Here is a 19112-nt window from a genome sequence, read left to right as displayed (position 1 = left end):
TGCAAGAGCTGTGATTTAAAGCTCTTTGGCTGATGCAGTGTCAGCTGTGTGTGGCTTCTTATCAGTTAGGCCCTTTCTTCTCCCCAGAATGGATGTTTTACAGATGTTACTGCAGTTGAAGTACTTGGGGTGATGATAGTAGGCAGCACTAGCAGAAGTTAAAAATAATCTGGTTTACAATAAGTCATTCCCAGGGAAGCCTGCATGACTTTCCAGAGCCCTGTGTCTACCCATACATTTCAAAACATCAGGCTAAACTCCCTGTCCTTAGAAAAATCAATAGAGAAACCTATCTCTCTCATTTACTTGATGGCTGCATGCTCATTGCCTACAGCTATCTGCTGCTCTTCAGCTTGGCATCATTTTACCTGCTTGACTGTATTTCCCTGATCATTTTGGGTGCTTTTCAGAATTACTTTCTCCTCCTGTCTGTAATGTTCAGAAAATTTCACTCTTTACTGTTCCTATCCTTTATTCTTGACTGCAGCAGAGGTGAAAAATGCATCAAATCTGTATATAGGAGAAAAATGAGACACTGGCATCTTGTCTTTGTTATCCATTCAAGGTTATTATGTATTAACACATTCTTCAGCCTTTAAGACAGTCGTGGAAAAAGGTATTTTCCATGGACAAACATTTAGTTCTGAAGGGCAAGGGTAGCATCTATTCTGTGTTAGTAGGCCTTACGTTTCAGCAGCTCTGTATAAAGTCATTGATAACTTCAAAGACTCATAGAATAGTTTGGGTTGGAAAAGACCTTTTAAAAGTCACCTCGTCCAATGCAGGGAGTAGGGAGATCTTTCAGTAGATCAAGATGCTCAGAGCCTCATCCAACCTGGCGCTGAATGTTTTCAGGATGGGGCATCCACCACCTCCCTGGGCAGCCCAGTGTTCCACCATCCTCATTGTAAAAAATCTCTTCCTTACACCTAGTCTAAATCTAATAATTAAAACCCCTACCCCTTGTCCTATTTCAGAAGTTTGTCCCAAATTTTCTTATAAAGCCCCCTTTCCGTATTAAAAGAGCACAATGAAATCTCCCTGGAGCCTGCTCTTTTCCAGGCTCCTGCATTGACATGCACATAGTAAAATGTCACAACAGTCCTCTTTAACATAACTTCTTTGAAAAAAGACTTGGAGCAACACCAGATGAGTTTACTTGGGCTATAGCAGTCATGCTAGCAAAATTGAAGCTGATAGCAGCATATCCATTGCACTGTGGATGTCTGTGGATTTGTGTTTCTGCCCCTTTAGGGTGCTTCTTACAAAGCTTTCCCATTCAGATTTTCTACTGCCAGGTCTGCTTATCCTATTTTGCAGAGCATGAAAAATTCCCTAGTGAATACAACAGCACATCATAGCTGATTCAGAATTTGCAAGCTAATCAAAACCTGAAGCAATTTCCTTTCTCTCTTAACATGCAAACACATGCTCACATATATGGTAAACAAGCATCATGCCTTAAAATGCTGATTTGTCTGTGCTCCCTTTCCTGTAAGTACTCATTGGCAAGTACTTTCATAACAGAGGGCACAAACAGAATTTAAAACTGTTCAACCTCTAGCTGTGCTTTTCATAAGAGTAATCAGTTATAGAGGGAAAGGCTGTTGTATTCAGTGTCTGTAAAAATACCTGTTTGGTGTAACTTGTTTCTGAATGGAATCCAGTTACATTTAGCAAATGCAATGAAATTCAACAGTGTAATTCCCTGATCAAGAGTGCACATGCTCTTGAGTCACTTTACTGTGTTTGCAATTTTATTTTTGTAGCAACTAAACAACTAGCTTAGATGATTCATCATGATTCACATTGGAGACAAAAGGACAAAGAATACAAAATAAAATAATGTGGCATTGTTTTCTCTTAAAGGAGGTGACACTTGTGCTTGATTTTCTCTGTAAAAGCATCACAAGATGCTTAAGACATTATTAGTTAATTCAGGGTTTTCTTCAAGAATAATTTGCCCTTCCATTCCCATCTTCTCAGCCTGAGAAAAGCATAAATCAGTTTCCCTTGGTGGTGCAGTTCAGTGTGGTGATGCCTGTTTTGTCCTTTGTTGGCTGAGGTAACACTGCTCATCCTTGCAGGTTTTGTACTGAAGCATTAAAAAAGAACCTGGGTGTGTGTTTTCTAACAAGTGCTGGTTTTGAGTGTAAAACAAAGAGTTGGTTGAAGGGCTGTGAAGAACAACTGAGAGCATTTACAGGATTTTTGTGTTTAAAAGGGTGGTCTGGTTGGCTTCATTTCCAAATACAGAAAGATAAATTTCCCCTTTATCTCACTTTCCATACTGAAAAGGCAAAGCTGACATTTGCAATTGTTTGTATAAGATTCAGAATAAAAACTATATAAGTTTTATGTTACTTGGGATACAAAGTGCTTTGCTGAAACCAAAGGATTCTTTCTCACAGGGTGAATTTAAACATTTCCATATGGACACAAGTCCCAGGGTAAGGTGTGCACGGTGCCTGCATTCTATGCATGGGAATGGGAAGTTCTTCAGCTGCACAGGATGTTTGCCAGAGATTTGAAAATTGAGGATAATGATATTTTGCAAATATCTTAAATGTAGCAAGCTTGTATGCTTGAAGAATATTTTCATGAGGCATCAACCTAACTTGATCAGAATTTCAATTACTTCAGACTCAGAGAGTTACCAACCCTTTATATCTAGATGCCAACACACCTGTTATCCATTCTGCTTAGGAAAAGGTGGATTGGTCAAGGGTCATTAGCAAAGGAACCTTGTCCCAAAACAGGGCAGACATGAACCATCTTCTCTCACTGCTGTTCCCCCCAGGGAGCTTCTGTTCATTGTTGAAATTCATCTTGATATCTCAGGAAATCTGACAGTTTCTCTCACACCAGCATCTTGTCTCTCCGTGTACTCCGGATCATTTCATGTTTTGCTAGATTGGAATGTGCTAGTCAGCTGAATGACAGGAGTATGTGGGATCTGAACTCCTTTTCCTTTGCTGGAATGTATCCAATAGCAAGTCTCTTTTTCCATATGAGAGGGAGAATAAGTTATATTCAGGCATTTCCTTGGATTTCTGTTATACCTGTTTGCTTTTCCGTCCCTATTATGTGCTTGCCTTTCAGATTCCAACCATGAATAATTTGAGAAATGGGTTGGTGTTTGTCCTGATTTTAACTAGAGTAAATTTTCTTCCTAGTAGCTGGTACTGTGGTATGGATTTAAGATGAGATGAAGGTTGATAACTCACTGATGTTTCAGTTGTTGTCCAGTAGTGCTTACCCTGAGGACCTTCCAGTTTCTCATGTTTTCCCAGAGAGGAATTACAGGGAGCTGGGAGGGAGCATGGCCAGGACAGCTGACCTGAACTGGCCAAAGTTCATGAAATACCAGAGAACATCAGGCTCAGTTTAAGCTGAGGTGGCCAAGGAGGCTGATTGCTGCTGGGGGCCAGGCTGAACATGGTCAGCCCAATACAATTGCTCATCACTTGTCTGTCTTGGGTTTTATGCCTCTCTTTAGGTTTTCTCCCTTTTTGATGCTATACTATTACTATTGTTATTATGATTCTCATCATTATACATCAATTATTAAACTGTTGTAATTTCAGCCCATTGGTTTTAACTTTCTGATTCTTCTCCTCATTCCAGCAGGGAAGCCAGCGGGTGCGAGTGAGCAGCTGCATGGTGCTGACTTGCCAGCTGAGGTTAAACCATGTCAGTGTTCCCCAATTACTATTTGTGATTTTTCCATGTGTATCTTAGACAAGGAAGTTGAAAATTCATTGAACTTGAGTCCTGAACCACTTTCTTGGCTTAATTATCTCAGTCACTAAGATACAGAACTCTCTGAGGTTTGCACATTCAGGTGAGGCAGCTCCTATGGCTGCGTGGTTTATGTTGATTAAGGCATTATTTGAAAGATCTAAGCACAGTTGGATTTCTTGTCAATAGGTGAAGTGAATCTTGGCCTTAAAGATAATTTCTGCATCCTGGAAATGTTTGTGCTGACTGATACTGCTTTTGACTTTCTATCAGGTTCAGGCTCTGCTTTCTCTCTCCATGTGCTTGTAAAGATGAAGGCAGTCCATGCACACACTGGGAAAGGAGCCACACTCTTCACCTGCACTGCAGGTGGGAGGAGGCTGCACATTCACAGTGCTCCAAATCACATTCCTCTTTCTGGACTATGAACAGAAAAATACTGAAATTGTGGTGTGCTCCTAGGTGCTGCAGGCTTTTATTCTTTTGCTGCCCGAGTGGGGTTGCTAACAAAGCAATAGTTAACACTCCAAGTTAAAAAGTTTTGAAAATATTGACTGGATTAGAATATGCATTAGGATATCAATTAAAGTTTGCTCATTGGCATATGACTTAAGTGATTAAGAAGAGCAATTTCACATAACCCTCTACAATTGCTGTTAACCTCTAAGATTCTAAAATGTTGAATCAAATTCAATTAAACTCTGCATATTAAAATATTCTATGGAGCAGTCATTATAGAATCCAAGCACAAGCTTTCAGACTCAAGAGCAACAGCATCAAATGGCATTGAATAAATTCAGTCTCAGAAGGAAATGTTGTAGTTCTTGATTTATAACCATTGCTTCCTGCATGCCTGTTTTTCCAATGCTAGATTTTAAGCTGTACCCCAAAAGTCATTCCTCATAGCTTATTAGATCTTAAAGCATCAGAGCCCAAATTGATCCTTGAAGAACGGATCAGAGGTTACACGGAATGATCTATGGCTTCCCTTGACCCATTCCATGCTGCTCACAGGGGAAAAAGAGGCTCAGGTTTTAATTGGACTATTAATTTTGACTTGGAAGCAAGAGTAATAAGTGGTCTGTGAATCACTGGTGGCTGTCTTGCTGTCCCTGCTCCCAGGTGATGAAGCAGGCGTCCCTCAGCTGCTGGCAGTGGCATCACGTCTGAGGGACACGGCGGAGCTGTTCCAGTCGGACGAGATGCGCCCGGCCAACGACCCTGAGGAGCGAGCTCCTGTCAGAGTCAGGATGCTCAATGATGTGCTACAAGGCTTGGAGAAAAGCTTCCTGCTTCAGCAAGCTCCTCCAGGACTTTACAGGTACAGTACAAGGTGTTCCACACGTCCTGTCGCTGAGCTAAAATGGTATTCACCACTGCTTGGTTCACAGAACTGTCTTTACAGAGAAAACCTCAGTGAGTACCCAAAATTAAAGCTATTTTTTTCCTATCACGTCCTTTCTGCAGAAAACATTAATTCACTACAATGCAAGGGGTCATTAGAATGCAGCACTGTAGCACTTCTGTCATGACATTGCTGCTAACAAGACGTATGGTGTGATGGCAGCCCAGGCAGCGTGGCAGAAACGTGTGTCAGATGGTACAGGAAGCTTTCAGAAAGAGAAAATATTTTGAAGTCTAATACTGCTTGACAAGCTCCACCTATATTTTATTTTAAACTTTGTACAGTTCGTTGAAGATTCAGAATTATCCAAGATACTCTGTAGCATTATTTAACATATTTAATTATATAGCAGCGTTCTTGGATGCATTTCAGCAAGTTAAAGGCAGTACATTGCAGTTAATGAGGAGGCCTGAGTCAGTTACTGTTCCTAACATCTTGTCTCTGCTTGAAATTATTCTCTGATATGTATTCAGCTGCACTACCCAGGTTGGTTTTAAGATGTCGTAGTCATCTCATCTTTTACTTTCTAAGAAAGAAGTCTGCAGGTCTCTATCTCTCACCAGAATCAACTAAAGTAGCAAAATTGTTCTTTGATTTCAGTTGATGGGCAAAATTATCCCATGTCTCATGCAAGTGAGCGTGTAAAAGTGGACATCAAACAGACAAGTGGTAGAGGTGGGGAAGGAAAGGAGAAAACTCCAGCCACAGGAGGGATTCTTCCTCTTACTAGCAATGGTATAAAACAAATGCAGTCATCTTTTAACAAAAGCAGAGAGGAAAAAAATCAAGGTAGTTATGGGGAACTCAAAAGTGTCAGTGAATAAAAGCCCTACAGTTGTAATAAAGAAAATAGAATAATTACATCTGGGGAGAGGCTAATTTACTTCCTTCCTGCTGTGACTGGATTTATAACAAAGAAATAAGCCAAAACGGGATTAGATAAAGTCTAATATATTCCAGGTTTAGCAGTGCTGTGTTGTCTGAACTGGTATGGTGTTGCAAAGGAGCCAAAAACCTGTTTAATAATAATGTAATCTGTATGTCTTGCATTGCAACAGCAACATTCAACATTGTTTAATCTGCCCCGGTTCTTTACTTGTAAAAATAAATTATATCAAAACTTAAGATTATAAGGAGACAATTTTTGACATCTTCTAATATTTCAATTCTTGCAGCACTTGCATTATTCAGTTTGTTATTTACCAAAATGTAATTACTAGATATGCAAACATAATGTAACAAATTTTTCACCTGCTTTCCACAGTACTTTAGTACAGAGCAAAAGTATTTTCACACTGGCAAAGTAGACACTGTGGAAGTGAAAATGTTGTACTTGCTGCCCTCCCATTTAATTAAATTTGATACAAGATTTAACAGTACAAGATTTCAAAGACTAGGAGAAAACACTGGCTTTGACTTTACTCTGAATAAATTTACCTGACATCATCTGGAATGTACAACAGTAAAGGACACCTTGTGTGTCATCATTTAGATGTTCATTTAAAAAGAATACAACCTTTGTACTGTGCCAAAGTGTGTAATTGTTACCTTTAATGGCAAATCTACTCAGATAAACAGAACCAAGGACACTGTTAGGTTGCTGATGTCCTTTGCTGCCGTTTAAAATCTGAAGTGCGTTTGCTTAATTAAAAAATTAAAAAGCATCTAAGCTTGTTTAGGTTGTTTTTCATTTTTTAGGGATTGAAAGTCCTTCTATTAGTTGATGAAGTTATGTGAATGTGTTTTGTATTCTGAAGATATAATTGTGTCCCGAGAACACTAGAAATACTTGAAAAACCTAATACACTTTTTTTTTTTGCTTGTAAAACTTTAGGCTTATTCTTTTTGTCATTTTGTAAAGAAAACAAACCAAAAAATCAGTCTCACAGCCAGGACCTTGTATGCCATGTTTCATCCCAGTCAGAAGATTGATAGGCAAGTTATAAACCCCTGAAATAGTGGTTTATAATGGAAATGCTGGCAGCCCTTTAACTATAGCAGCACAAGCAGTACAGCAATAAATACTGTGCTTCATCTGTAAACAGAAATTTAGGATGCAGTTTGCAGCCTTGACCTTCAGGCTCCAACTGTGTTTAGATCATTAAGATTCCATAAATACTGTAATTTACAGCCTTCTGAAGGAAGAATTTGTGTGCACAGTAAAGGACGTATTCTTCATGAAAAAATGATTGCTTCCTGTATACCCATTTGGACTCATATTCTCAACCTCAATCAAAGCACTTGACAAATTTGCTGAAGTTTTAGGCATCATTTTTAGCCTTGTGTTTGTCCTAATTCACAGCTCTCTGGATCTATACTGTGTTTTCTGTCCTAGAACTTGAATTAAAAAGACAGGTGGGGTTTTTTTTTCTTTATTGCAGGAGTGTTGCAACCTTCCTGGGCTTCTCCACTACAGGGGAACTGATACATCTTTTATCTATCTTTTTTTCCTATAGTTTGCACACACATTCCCACAGCTATAGTCTTTTACTGTATATAGGTACTTAAAAAAAAAAGCCTGATTCAAGTCAATGTCATAGGGCAATATTTGGGCATAATTGATACATTTGGCATCTATAATGAGAAGTAATATAATCAGACTTAATAGCAGAATTCAAATTACTATTTTTGTAATAATTGGATTGGGATATTTGACTAAATTTAAGTAATTATGATTGACATTGGCAGGTTATTCAATAAGTGCTGTAGTTTTGATGCTCTTTCCTCTTACCTGAACTTCCTGACATTGAACTGCAAATTTGACAACAGCATGTTCCCCATGATCTCTATTTCCAACTGAGCTGGAAATAGACAAGTACAGCTTTAATCAGGGTATTTTAGTCTTATCCAGAAATTTAGGCAGAATGAAAAAGAATAGGTTGAGGAATATCCTGCTTTGCAAAAGTTACCCTGAGACTTGATTTGGGGTTAGGAGAAAATTGCTGAGTTTTATTCTACCTCAGGTATTTCTTTGATTCCCAGTGGTAACCCTGGGTAGATTTTCTATTTCCAGAATAAATTTCTAGGAATGAAATAGGATTGCTGTTGGTATTTCTCATTTATTTCTCTTTGTTTCTCATAGTATAATCATAATACTGATAATTATTTGGATTTATAATTTGCCATTATTTTAATGGAATAATCAGTAGAAATCTGTCTGTTTCTTATCTTTAGATATTTCTTGCTTTCCACTCTTTCAATGTACACTTGTGTGGAACATTTCTGTGTGTTTTCTGATGATCATATTTTGCTGCTAAAAGTAATAATCATAGATTACACAGCAGTGGCATCTACAAGGTTAATGTACAAACAGAAGCTTTGTTGCTTTAGGCACTGTACAGGGAAAAGAAACAACATTGAAACATATTGTCCTCTCCATGAGATGGTCAGCCTCACCAGAGCCATAAAAAGATTCCATAAATACTGATCATGTCATGCTTTTGCATGCTTTTCCCTCTACAGAAATACTGACCAAAACACTGACACAAATATCAGGGATAGCAACGCAGTGTGGATCTTCCTGATGTTCAGAAATACTGAGTTCAAACCTTGTGTTTGCCTAGGCTCAGTAAGAGGGTTCTCCCTGTTCCTTGTATATTTTGTCGTACTTCTTACATTTGCTGATTCCCACAGCTTCTGCCACCTGTCAGCCTGATGCATCTGTCAGGTCTGTGTGTGCACTCCTCAGGTGCTCACAGAGAGCCTCTCCCTGTGTTGGAAGGCAGAGCTCTTCAGTGCACAATAATATTGAAAAAAAATGAGATAATAAAGCAAACTTCATGGAGTATCAGGCATGGCACACTCGATGCAGGGAGATCTCCAGTTTCAGTGGAAGTGTCACATTTCTTCAGCTCCAGGTCTCATTTTCAGGTATGCTGTTGATACCAGATGAATCCAGTAGTAACCATACAGGATTTCCTAGAGTCCCCTGGGATGCTCTCCCAAAATTTTCAAACCTGAGAGTCATTAAAATCACAGCTTGTGTCTTCAGTATGTAAAATTAAAGCCAAAAAGAGGTGTACAAGGGCTCAGGCTGTCATTCCTGCTCCAGTTAGGTGCATTTTATTCTTAATGGACCCTTGCCTAAGGATCAGTTATGTCCTGACTGACAGTTCTCTTAACAGTTTTATAAGAAAGTCAAAGTCAATACGTGTAAAATCTTTCTTTTAAGTGTTTTATCTTAGCATGCCAAGTTTATCCTGTCCATTAAGGCTCAATGCATCTGCCACCACTATTTATGGAATTTTCACAGGGTGGTTGTGCTTTGTCTAATAGATGTAATTGAGTGAATTGAGTAATAAGTAGGTGAAAAGCAAGGATTTTGAAAGCAATCTGTGTCTTCAGCAAAGACCTCCAGCAGTTTTTATTGCTCATTTGTATCAGTTAAACTTCTTCCTTTTGCTTCTTTTTTATCACGGATACCCAAGTGTGACATTAACACTTCATTGGGCTAAAGAATTACAACAAATGGGTGCATTTTAATGCACTGAACAAAATACTGGCAGTAAGCAAAGATAGACTGTGCAGCCTGAATTTGACATCATGAAATGAAAGAACAGTCAAAAGGTGTTTTCAGTAGCATTCAAAAAAGGCAACTTGCATTGCTGCTGAACTCGTGCCACTCAAGTGTGTGTTGTTCACCAGAACAAATATTTTCCTTTCAGATTGAGATTTGTTATGTACATTCCTGACATATGTATATTCTACAGGATTTATTTCTGCTTTGCTGGTACACTGCAGCAGATTCTCAGGTTTCAAAATACACATGCCCTAAGAGTCTAGTTTCCAGAGATATGTTTAGTAGGAAAATTAAAGAGCTTATTATATCTCCACTTGTAAACAATCTGCTCATTGGATTTGCAGAGGATGAGCATTAAAGATGCAAATATCCTGCTAATCTTAAAGAGTAACATGGGTAAACATGGAGTGCAATGTCACCTGCAAAATAAAACAAAACCCCAGCCCAGAGTTTCTACCCAAGACAGTAGTTCTGTCTCGTTGTATAAACTCTGGAGATTTGTTTCTTCATTTTGAATTCTTCATTTATGACTCCAAGTAGAAAACATTGCTGTCTCCTTTGTAGTAATATTTGAGATGTTTTTTGACTGACCTGAACCAAATGCATGGAGTATTTTTATTATTCTGCTTTGTATTATGTGGAACAGAGAATGATTTGATACGGTGTCAATGATCCTTAGTGTGGGAAATACTGAAATAATTCATGTTTCGCTGGCAGCAGTAGCTAATGTTCTGTCTCTTTTATCTGCCATGTGCAATTTGTAAATACAATGCTAGAATTATGTTGGGGGAGAAGGAAAGAATTGTGTGCTGGTTGTAGAACAGTGTACCTCAGATTTTACCATTCAGTCAGAATAAATGAATTTCTGTCTTCCAACATAGCAATGATTTCCTACCTGACTTTTGACCCCCATATTTTGCATCTTTCAAAATTTGCAACTCATTTTCTTCTATGATTTTTTTTTTCATGGCTTATAAATGGAGTTATGAACAGTGGCATTACTTGTTTCCCTAATCCTTCTCTGGTATTTCTCATTTCTGCAGTTGTTGTTCAGCTCCCTTCTCTCTGATAAGCATTTGCCCAAATGTATTTTTTACACCCAAAATGCCTTCCCATTTTCTTCTGCCTTATTCCTTTGAACTTTACAGTGTTTGAGCAGTGTGACTGTGGTCTTTGCAGTTGTAAGTATGCAGCAGCACATTTTTCCTAGCACACACCAGTAGCATTTACTAGGCTGATAATACTCTTACAAATGCTATGGTTATTATTTTTCTCATGACTGATAATGATGCTGAATTATGCCCTTTTTTAATACTGAGGAGATGCATAAATTGAGTGATAGTCATACTCAAAACACCTGATCCATCTGATTGGCAATGGAGATGTTTTTATCCTTTAGACTCACCGATACATGTAATGGCCACGAATTAATGACTGTATTTGTTGTCTTGTAAATTTTTACTATTTAAAGAGCATTTGCTGCATAAATACTACTGAATTAGCCATCTGCAGAGCTGTAATTATGGCAGACTTTAAAGATTATTTAAACCGAGAACATGAAAATCTTTTCATTACACCTGCAAAAGCAGAAAACCTCTGTAATCAGGGATTATGTCATGGCTTGAAAACAGATTTCTCACTTCCCTGATATGAAGGGAAACCTGGTTTTACATATATTAATTTATTTTTCCTCTATGTACTTCTCATGAATTTCCTTCCATCTTTTTAATTAGGTTGATTTGTATACTTGCAGAGCTCTCTCTGTGCAATGCATCAGACCCATTATATTTGTGATCCCAATAAATATTACATTGTAACTTAACCCAGCATTACTTGTTCTGAAGACAAGACTGTGTCCTCACTGGGTGTTGTAGCCCATTTCACAGCAGTTGTGCTGACTGTAAAAGCCCTGTCACAGCTGCTCTGTGAGCCCATTGCAGAGCTCTCATGCCAACCTCCAGCAAGGCTTGTGGTTAGCATGCAACTCCACTCCATGTCCCTTGCTGGCAGATCTTGCTTAGTCTGCACTTATGGTGCTAAATAGGGCAAGAATATTTAGTTCCAGAAAAAAAAAATCTGCTGTGATCTCAGGAAGCTATACAAAGTATTAGATTCTGAATAATTTATTAAATCCGACAGAAACTTAATATTTTATACATTATTTTATATTTATTATAAACAGTAGGACTGGTAACATTTTTTAGATCCAAGAAATGTATGAATTCACTTTTTTGATCATGACAGATAAGAACCACTCATATATGAGTGGTTATATTTCAACCATATATGGCTGAAATATTAGCCAAGAACACTTCTTGAATATAGTACAAAAATAAATGGAATTTATTGGGAAAATAGTTAATATGCAAAATTCCCCCACTAACATATTACCCAGGCAATAGAGCTTAGAAATGTGTTCATGAGATCATTAACAGGAAAATTACCTTAACTGGGACTTAAAAGAAGCGTTAATTTTGTGTGTGTACCTGCCACAGAAGGTAATAATGCTACAACTTTGGGCATTTCTTTAAAGATGTATAATGTATTATGACATAATCTTTTATCCCTCGTTAACTCTTATGATAATGACCTGTGGTAATGGTCTCATGTCACGTGGCTCAGAGTTATTTAGGGTGATAAACCCAGTCAGGATCAGAGCTGGAGATCAAGGTCAAGCCAGTTCCTGCATTAAGCACTGGACACTGCCTGCTGCTTTGTTTGGGAATGGGATTCCTTCTCAGGAAGAGGATGCTTTACATGATTTCTAAATAAAAAACCCTATGAAGTCATCAGAACATCAGCTGTGAGCCATTTGGAAATAATTTTATTAATTGACTTCCCTCAAGTTCTTCAAAATAGTAGCACATCTGCTTTGAATTCGAGTGTTTCAGACTGAGACATCCTTAAAAGACAGATAGTTTCCTCCAAATCATTCACACAAGCATATGTTTCTTTCACTTGAAAAGCAATTGTAGCATAAATCATTCAAAGAACAACATGCTTACATTTGTTACCAACAGCTACACAATTTGAAATTTAACAAAGAATATTTCATACCAGTTGCTGCCAGCAAATAACAGTTATATCAATTTTGTTCAATGCATCATCAGTCTTTTAAGTATAAATGTAAGTCCTTGTTCTGAGGAACCACAGAAAAAGTGCTGGTGGATTTTCAAGGAATTTTTACATCTCCATGGGGTATACATCATTTTCTCATCCGCTGCATACAGGGTTTGGAAGCTCTGTGGCAAAGATTCTAGTGGGTCTGTGATAGTGGGTTCTGTGGCTTCTTCAGGAATTTCTACATAAAGTTGCTTAATTAATGTCTGTAAAACCCTAGAGAAAATTTTGCCTAATCAGAGGACTGCTCTTTAGTAGTGATAAATGGTGACTGGCAACTTCTGAAGAACAAATGCATCCTGTTTGTATTTTATTTCACTTCTGTGAAATCATTCTGTACTGTTGAAGCTCCTTACATACTGATCTTGTTTACTCCAGAGCAAGAAAGAAATCAGCTCCTAAACCCAGCAAATTTTCACCAAGAGAAAAAACTGTGAGTGCATGGTAATGTTGATGTTAAGCACTGGCAAATAGATACTTTATTGCAGCCTGATTTTACTCAAGTTCAGTTTTTAAGCTAGTCAGGCTTCTTAGCTCCATTATTTTTACTTGAGGCTGTTCCAGAACATCAGTCCTCTTATGATCTGCTACTTGCTAGCTTCCATTTATTCATGGTTATTATATATTATACTAGACACTGTTTGCTATCAAAAGTCACAGAAATTAGGAAGTGGTGTAATTATTGTTTATTTAACAGAAGTGAAAAAGTTTGGCTACAGGTTGTCAAAGACTTAGTATTTCCTTTATCTCAACCATGGCAAAACACTGTCCTATTATCAGAAAATCAAGCTTAGAATTGTTAGCTTTATGTCAGTCTTCTCTGTTGGCACAAGATATTTAATTATCAAAAGAGTAGTTTCCTTACACGTTTCAGAACAGAAATGAAAGTGAATGTTTTCTGTGAATGTTGAGTTTTGGTCATAAAAAAAGTCTTCAAGCAACTTTTCTTGGCTTAAATTCTTTAATAGACCTTTTGCTTTCTCTTTGGGATTCTGAATGCTCCTACATGTGCTTTGGAATCTGGTATTGGCGCACTCAAGACCCTCACAAAGATTTAAAGTTGTCAAGGTGCATCCAGCTGAAACTTTAGGCTAGAGTTAGGGTTAGCTTAGGCTTTAGTGATCCTTCAGTGAGAGATGAGTGTGTTTCAGGACAGTGCATCCCTTACCTTTAAAAAGTACTGTAATCAAAGAGAACTGTAGGGAAATAAAAGGTAATGTATCTTGTAAGCCACTACTCTTCCAGTTTGGCTTCTCTTTTTCCCTTTGTTTATTTGGCAGGCAGTCAAGCCAAGCATTGAGACACTTCATAGAGCTGCCAAAATCAGGATTAATTTTTTAAAGAAACCCTATTTAAATCTGACCTCTCAGAAATGTACTCAAACCTGGAATAATTGCCTCCTTGTGGTCCCGTGTCGCAACAGGATTCTGTTCATGCCCGCTTACCACAACCTCCATTTGCCATAATTGACTCAATTAGAGGTGTCCTAATGCCTGTCTTTTATGGAAGATAAATTTGTATCTAGCAGGGAGAGAGTGTGTCTGGTTTACCACTATCTCATAACGATGCCTTTGAAATGCCTTTCAGTTGGTTAGACTTTATTTGGGTTTGATATCTCGATTACCTGCAGCTTATCAGCTGCTGATGACATGCAGATACATCCCTTTCAGGCAGACACTCACCTCTGAGTGTTCATGATTTTAAATACATCACTTTCTGGAATATATATATATATATTGCTGGAACCATCTGCAGCCTGTAAATGAGAGCACTAAGGGAAGGCAGTTGATGGCTCTTTAAAAAAGGAGATGATGTGTAGGGAACAGAAGTTAGGAACAACTAATTACAAACAGAGGATCCTTTAAAATGACATGCTGGGTTTGTGGGGACTTAGGGCAGGGAAGGAGAGGTGACATTGACAGCAGAGTTGCCCTGAGGGGTTGGGTGCCACATCCCCATGTTCCCTGGCCACATGTGTGTTGTTCCATCCCATGGCCCCAGAGACTTCCAGCTTTCAGTCCAGCAGGGAATGAGCATTGTAGAAAAAAAAAGGGGTTCCTCTGCATCAGCTCTAATGACATGTAATGGCACTTCACCAGGGCATGTATTTCCTCCTGATAAAAGCTAATCTTACAGGGCCAGCAGCTATAATTTTATAATTATAAACCTTCTGCCACAATGCTGCTGTGAAATAAAATAGGTAAGATAACAAAACTGCACGTGGGTGTCAAAAAGATTTAAAAAATAAGAGAGGAAAGGAGAACAGCCATTGGTGATCAAAGATAAGGATCCCAGAGGAAGAAAGGAAACTTTCTGCATGGTCACTGCAAAATTTTCTGAGGTGCAAATCTGTATAAATAAACCAGTATAAATCTTCTTGTGCTGTTTCCTGAGAAGAAAATTTTGTTACATTTTTATGTCCCACAGTGAATAACCACTGCATGGAACTGGAAGTCCCAACATATAAATATTGTTATTAGAGTGCATTTATTTATTTACCAAAGTAATCATATTTTATGTCTAACAAACATGAATGAAAACAGATTCCTAAATGTAAGAAAAGTGCATTCAAAATTGAACAGTATCAGGAGATCAGGAAATTCAGAGAATCCTTGTTCTGTTTTTTTTGGTGTTTTTTTTGGTTTTTTTTTTCTTTTTTTCCTTGGAGAGCACAAGAAAAAACAAATCAGGGAATTACAAAATTGAGTTTGTGAGGATGCTGAAGTCATAACACATTGTGTTATAACTGGAACAGACAGAGGCTGCCCACAGCATTTATCTCTAAACAGTTTTACTGTGATTCCGCAGAGAAAACCTGCACTCATTTCATGTGGGACACTAGACTTACCATCATGTCCTAATGATTTAATAATTACTTTTCAAAATCTCAAACGTGGGCTGTTAGATAGGAGTCTGTTTGTAAGTGCCTGAATAATTCATCTTGTGTTGTACATTACCTACAGACAAAATTTTCTTGTGAGCTAAAAAAATTGTTTTTCGTGACAAGAATAATGTGGTAATCTTGTTTCATCTTGTACTGTCCAGTTTCTCTAATATTGAAGTTGTGTTAAAGTCAATATATTTCTAGTTAGAGCTGTCTTTCAAGAATTTGTCAAATTCCTTCTGGTCTGGTGGGTGTGACAGTGCCTCCTTTTTGTGGTCATGTAGAGCAGCATTTCGTGGCATTATTTTGGTCAGGAATGCTTGTGTTCCTAGGCCTGCCAAGAATTTATAAAAGTTGTAGTAGAGGCTCTCTTTATAGTTTCTTTACTTTTTTTAGGCTGTTTGTTTTGTTTGTAGCCCTTTTATCTCTTTCAGTGGTACTGCCTGAAGTTATTAATTGGGTTTCCTACCTCAGTGTTCCACTTTTCAGGTCACTGGGATGTGTCATAGGAACAAGCCCATTAGGATGAATGATGTGTGTTGTAATTTCATCAGCATCATCAATAATGTATTGCAGTTTTCTGTTTAGCAGTGTCTTTTTGTTTTGTGGGGGTCAGGCTGACTGTGTGAATTATATTTATAAGATAAAATAGTTAAAGATGAAGATAGACACTTAAGCAATTAGGCCAGAGGCTGGAATTGTTGTTTTAGAGGTGTAGGCTACAAAACCAATTTGTGTTAAGGAATGTTTAAGTAATTGAATTTCACAGTGTAAATTAAAGTCTCTTGCTATCATTTTGCATGTTGTGGGCACATGGTGATACCTTGTGTCAATGAAATAGCTGGGGTTTATTTTTCAGTCTGTGTGTAATCTTTAATGAAACACTCTTCTGACTTGTAAAGGCTTGGAAGTAATAAACTGAACTGACCATTTTTTTTCATTTGATGAAGCTTCAACAGAGATAAGAAGTAAACTTGTATAAATTGACTCTCATGAACATGCATAAAGAGAGAAATCATTTTGTGCAACAAAGGGGTGGCATGGCTTGCCAAGCAAAGATAAGTAATTGGAAAATACAAGATCCCAGTGAAAACTCCTAGCAGAAAAGTTGAAAAAAACCAGGTGCTGTATTATGTTACTTATTAGTACTTGCATGGATAAAAATATGAATGAGGTTCTGTTGTACTATGTAATCAGCTATTTTGAAGTCATATTACTGTTTCAGAAGTTAAGATATTATTTTAAAGTTATGACAGTAGACTGTCTCATTCATCAAACAACTAAGCTCTCATCAGACACTAATTTGCCCTGCATTCAGGTGGGGTGGGATAGCAGTTCTTGTTTTTACTTGGATCACAGTCCTGTGTATTTACTGTGGAATCACCAGTGATTCCAAAACCACGGCAGTAGATTTAAATTGTGTTAACAGCCTTATATGTCAGGCTAAACCATCTTTTTTGGCTTGTCTGCCTTGTTTAGAGCCCATTTGATGATAAGACATGAGGTCTGTTCCTACTCAGCACAAACATTGTCTCAGCAGTCCCCAAATATTCCAATGTTCAGACCATCCTCTCTTTAGAGTCGTTTCTGGCACTCTGAGTCAGTGTTGCTCTGCTGATGGTTGCTGTTTTATGATGTTTCTATAAATTTAACTAAAGGAATAGAGGGATCCTAACACAGATCAGGGCACCTGTGTTGTAGGCATTTGGAGCAGAATTCCAGCTCAGTCAAACTCTCTCAGCCACCAGCAAACAGATCTCTCCTGAGGGTAGAAAGAAATGTGATTATCTCTAGCACTGTCCTTGCTGTTGGAGGTGCTCAAAGAGGGGCTGTGAGCAGGCTTCTTTCTCCCTGTGAACTCCAGGAACTATAGAGGAGAGTTCTTCAAAAGCCTGGTTCTGCTTGCACTGATCTCAGCAGGAGTCCCTGAACTGAGGGAGCAAACTCAATCCCTGCTTTGAAAAATGCAGTATTTCCCATAGCACAGCCTATCCTTAAAAACCAACCAACCAAGGATTTATCTGGCTCTCAACATACACAGTTTTCATTTACTGTGTCACAGAGGCTGATTTGGGACAGTCCAACTTGAGTCACTTTTGGGTGTCAGCTGCACCACAGACAGGGAACAGCAGCATCAGCTCTGAGCTAAGGGGGTGCTCCTGTGGCTGCTGCAGTGCAAGCTGAGGAAGTTGTTGCCACATCTGCCTGTTTCTGCTCTCTTGATGGGGCTTTCTGTCCCCACTGAGCTGTTCTTGCACATACTCCTAACCTGCTTCTGTCTAAATGGTCCATGGCAGTGATGGCCTATTGTTTAAACTGTCCTTCTGCTGCAGGGTTGAAATCCAACCCTTTTCCCTTCTCTTGTTTAGATCTCCAATGCATTCCATTGCAGACCCCTTGAACTGTCTGGATGCATTGCTGTCAGGGGATGAAAAACTCAGAATTCCTTCTGCGCACTGCTGGGTTTGGATGTTTACCCAATATTGGGGGGTGAAAACATAGACTGAAAAATTGCCTCGTGGGGGCAGGAATTATTGCGTATCTTTGAAAAAATGGCCTTTCATTCAGAACATTTTTTAAAGCTGGAAAATACGGCAAAAGATTGTGGGTGTTTTGTGGTGTCATTTATTGGTCTACTTTGCTACCTTTCCCCCAGGCAGAGTTGCACTTAGGTGATGCATAGAATAAGATGCACTTCTGTATTCATCTATCTTCTGTAAATAAACCTGGCAGTTTTATTACTAATTTGGAGTTGCCATTTGGCCTGCTCTGTCGTGCCATTAGGTTACTAACAAAGTGTGGGAGCTGTCCTGTTTCTTGCTGGGCTCTCCACACAGCTTCTCCCCTGCCCTGAACACCTGTCCTGTACTTAAGGATGAGGTCCTGCACCAAATCACTGTAGCTTTCCTGTTTCAAATTTTGTTCACTTCTGTTTGCAATCAAAGGAGCTCCTGGGTGGAGGTTTATGATGTTTATGTGCTCTTCTAATTAGTGTAATGATTACACCTGGTTTTGGATAACATTTATAGCCTGCTTCAAAGAGTCCCATTAAAATCACTGAATAGCTTTGAATTCTGAGCCTTCCCCACCTCATACAAGTAACATTTCCAAGGGATCACACAATACTCTTGCATCTGTTTTTCTACAAACCATTAAAATTTTTTGCAGATATTACTGGAAAACACAGATTTTGTTTCACAAGGGTTTAGCTGTGTGTGCTGTTTCTTTCTTCTAGTATGGGACATTAAAGATGGGTTACCCTTGTTCTGAAACCACAAAGGATTATTGATGAAATAAAGTCTCTGCTGAAGGCAAGGAGAATTTTACCATTGGCATCAATGCAGCTAGAATTTCACCTCTGAAGAGTGAAATAAATAATGTGAGCAGATAGGAAAAACAAAAACAAAACCAAACCTGTGCTGAGGGTTCACAGCAGTAACCAA

General features: G+C 38.4%; 1 protein-coding gene across 13 annotated transcripts in view; it reads left to right on the top strand.

The window, feature by feature from the left end:
• The window catches only part of NAALADL2 (N-acetylated alpha-linked acidic dipeptidase like 2), a 409871-nt gene that overhangs the window by 379704 nt on the left and 11055 nt on the right, over window positions 1–19112 (top strand). For all 13 annotated transcript variants that reach the window (XR_005257965.1, XM_038145641.1, XM_038145644.1 and 10 more), the window contains one exon: window positions 4864–5062. Coding sequence is in view for 12 of the 13 variants with exons in the window: in XM_038145641.1 (XP_038001569.1) it covers window positions 4864–5062 (199 nt within the window). In the remaining variant the exon portion in view is untranslated. The remainder of the gene's footprint in view (window positions 1–4863; window positions 5063–19112) is intronic.

This window comes from Motacilla alba, chromosome 9 (assembly GCF_015832195.1).
Source record: "Motacilla alba alba isolate MOTALB_02 chromosome 9, Motacilla_alba_V1.0_pri, whole genome shotgun sequence".
Lineage (NCBI taxonomy): Eukaryota > Metazoa > Chordata > Aves > Passeriformes > Motacillidae > Motacilla > Motacilla alba.
Note: the sequence above shows the minus strand (reverse complement) of the source record. Positions and strands in the feature narration are given on the sequence as shown.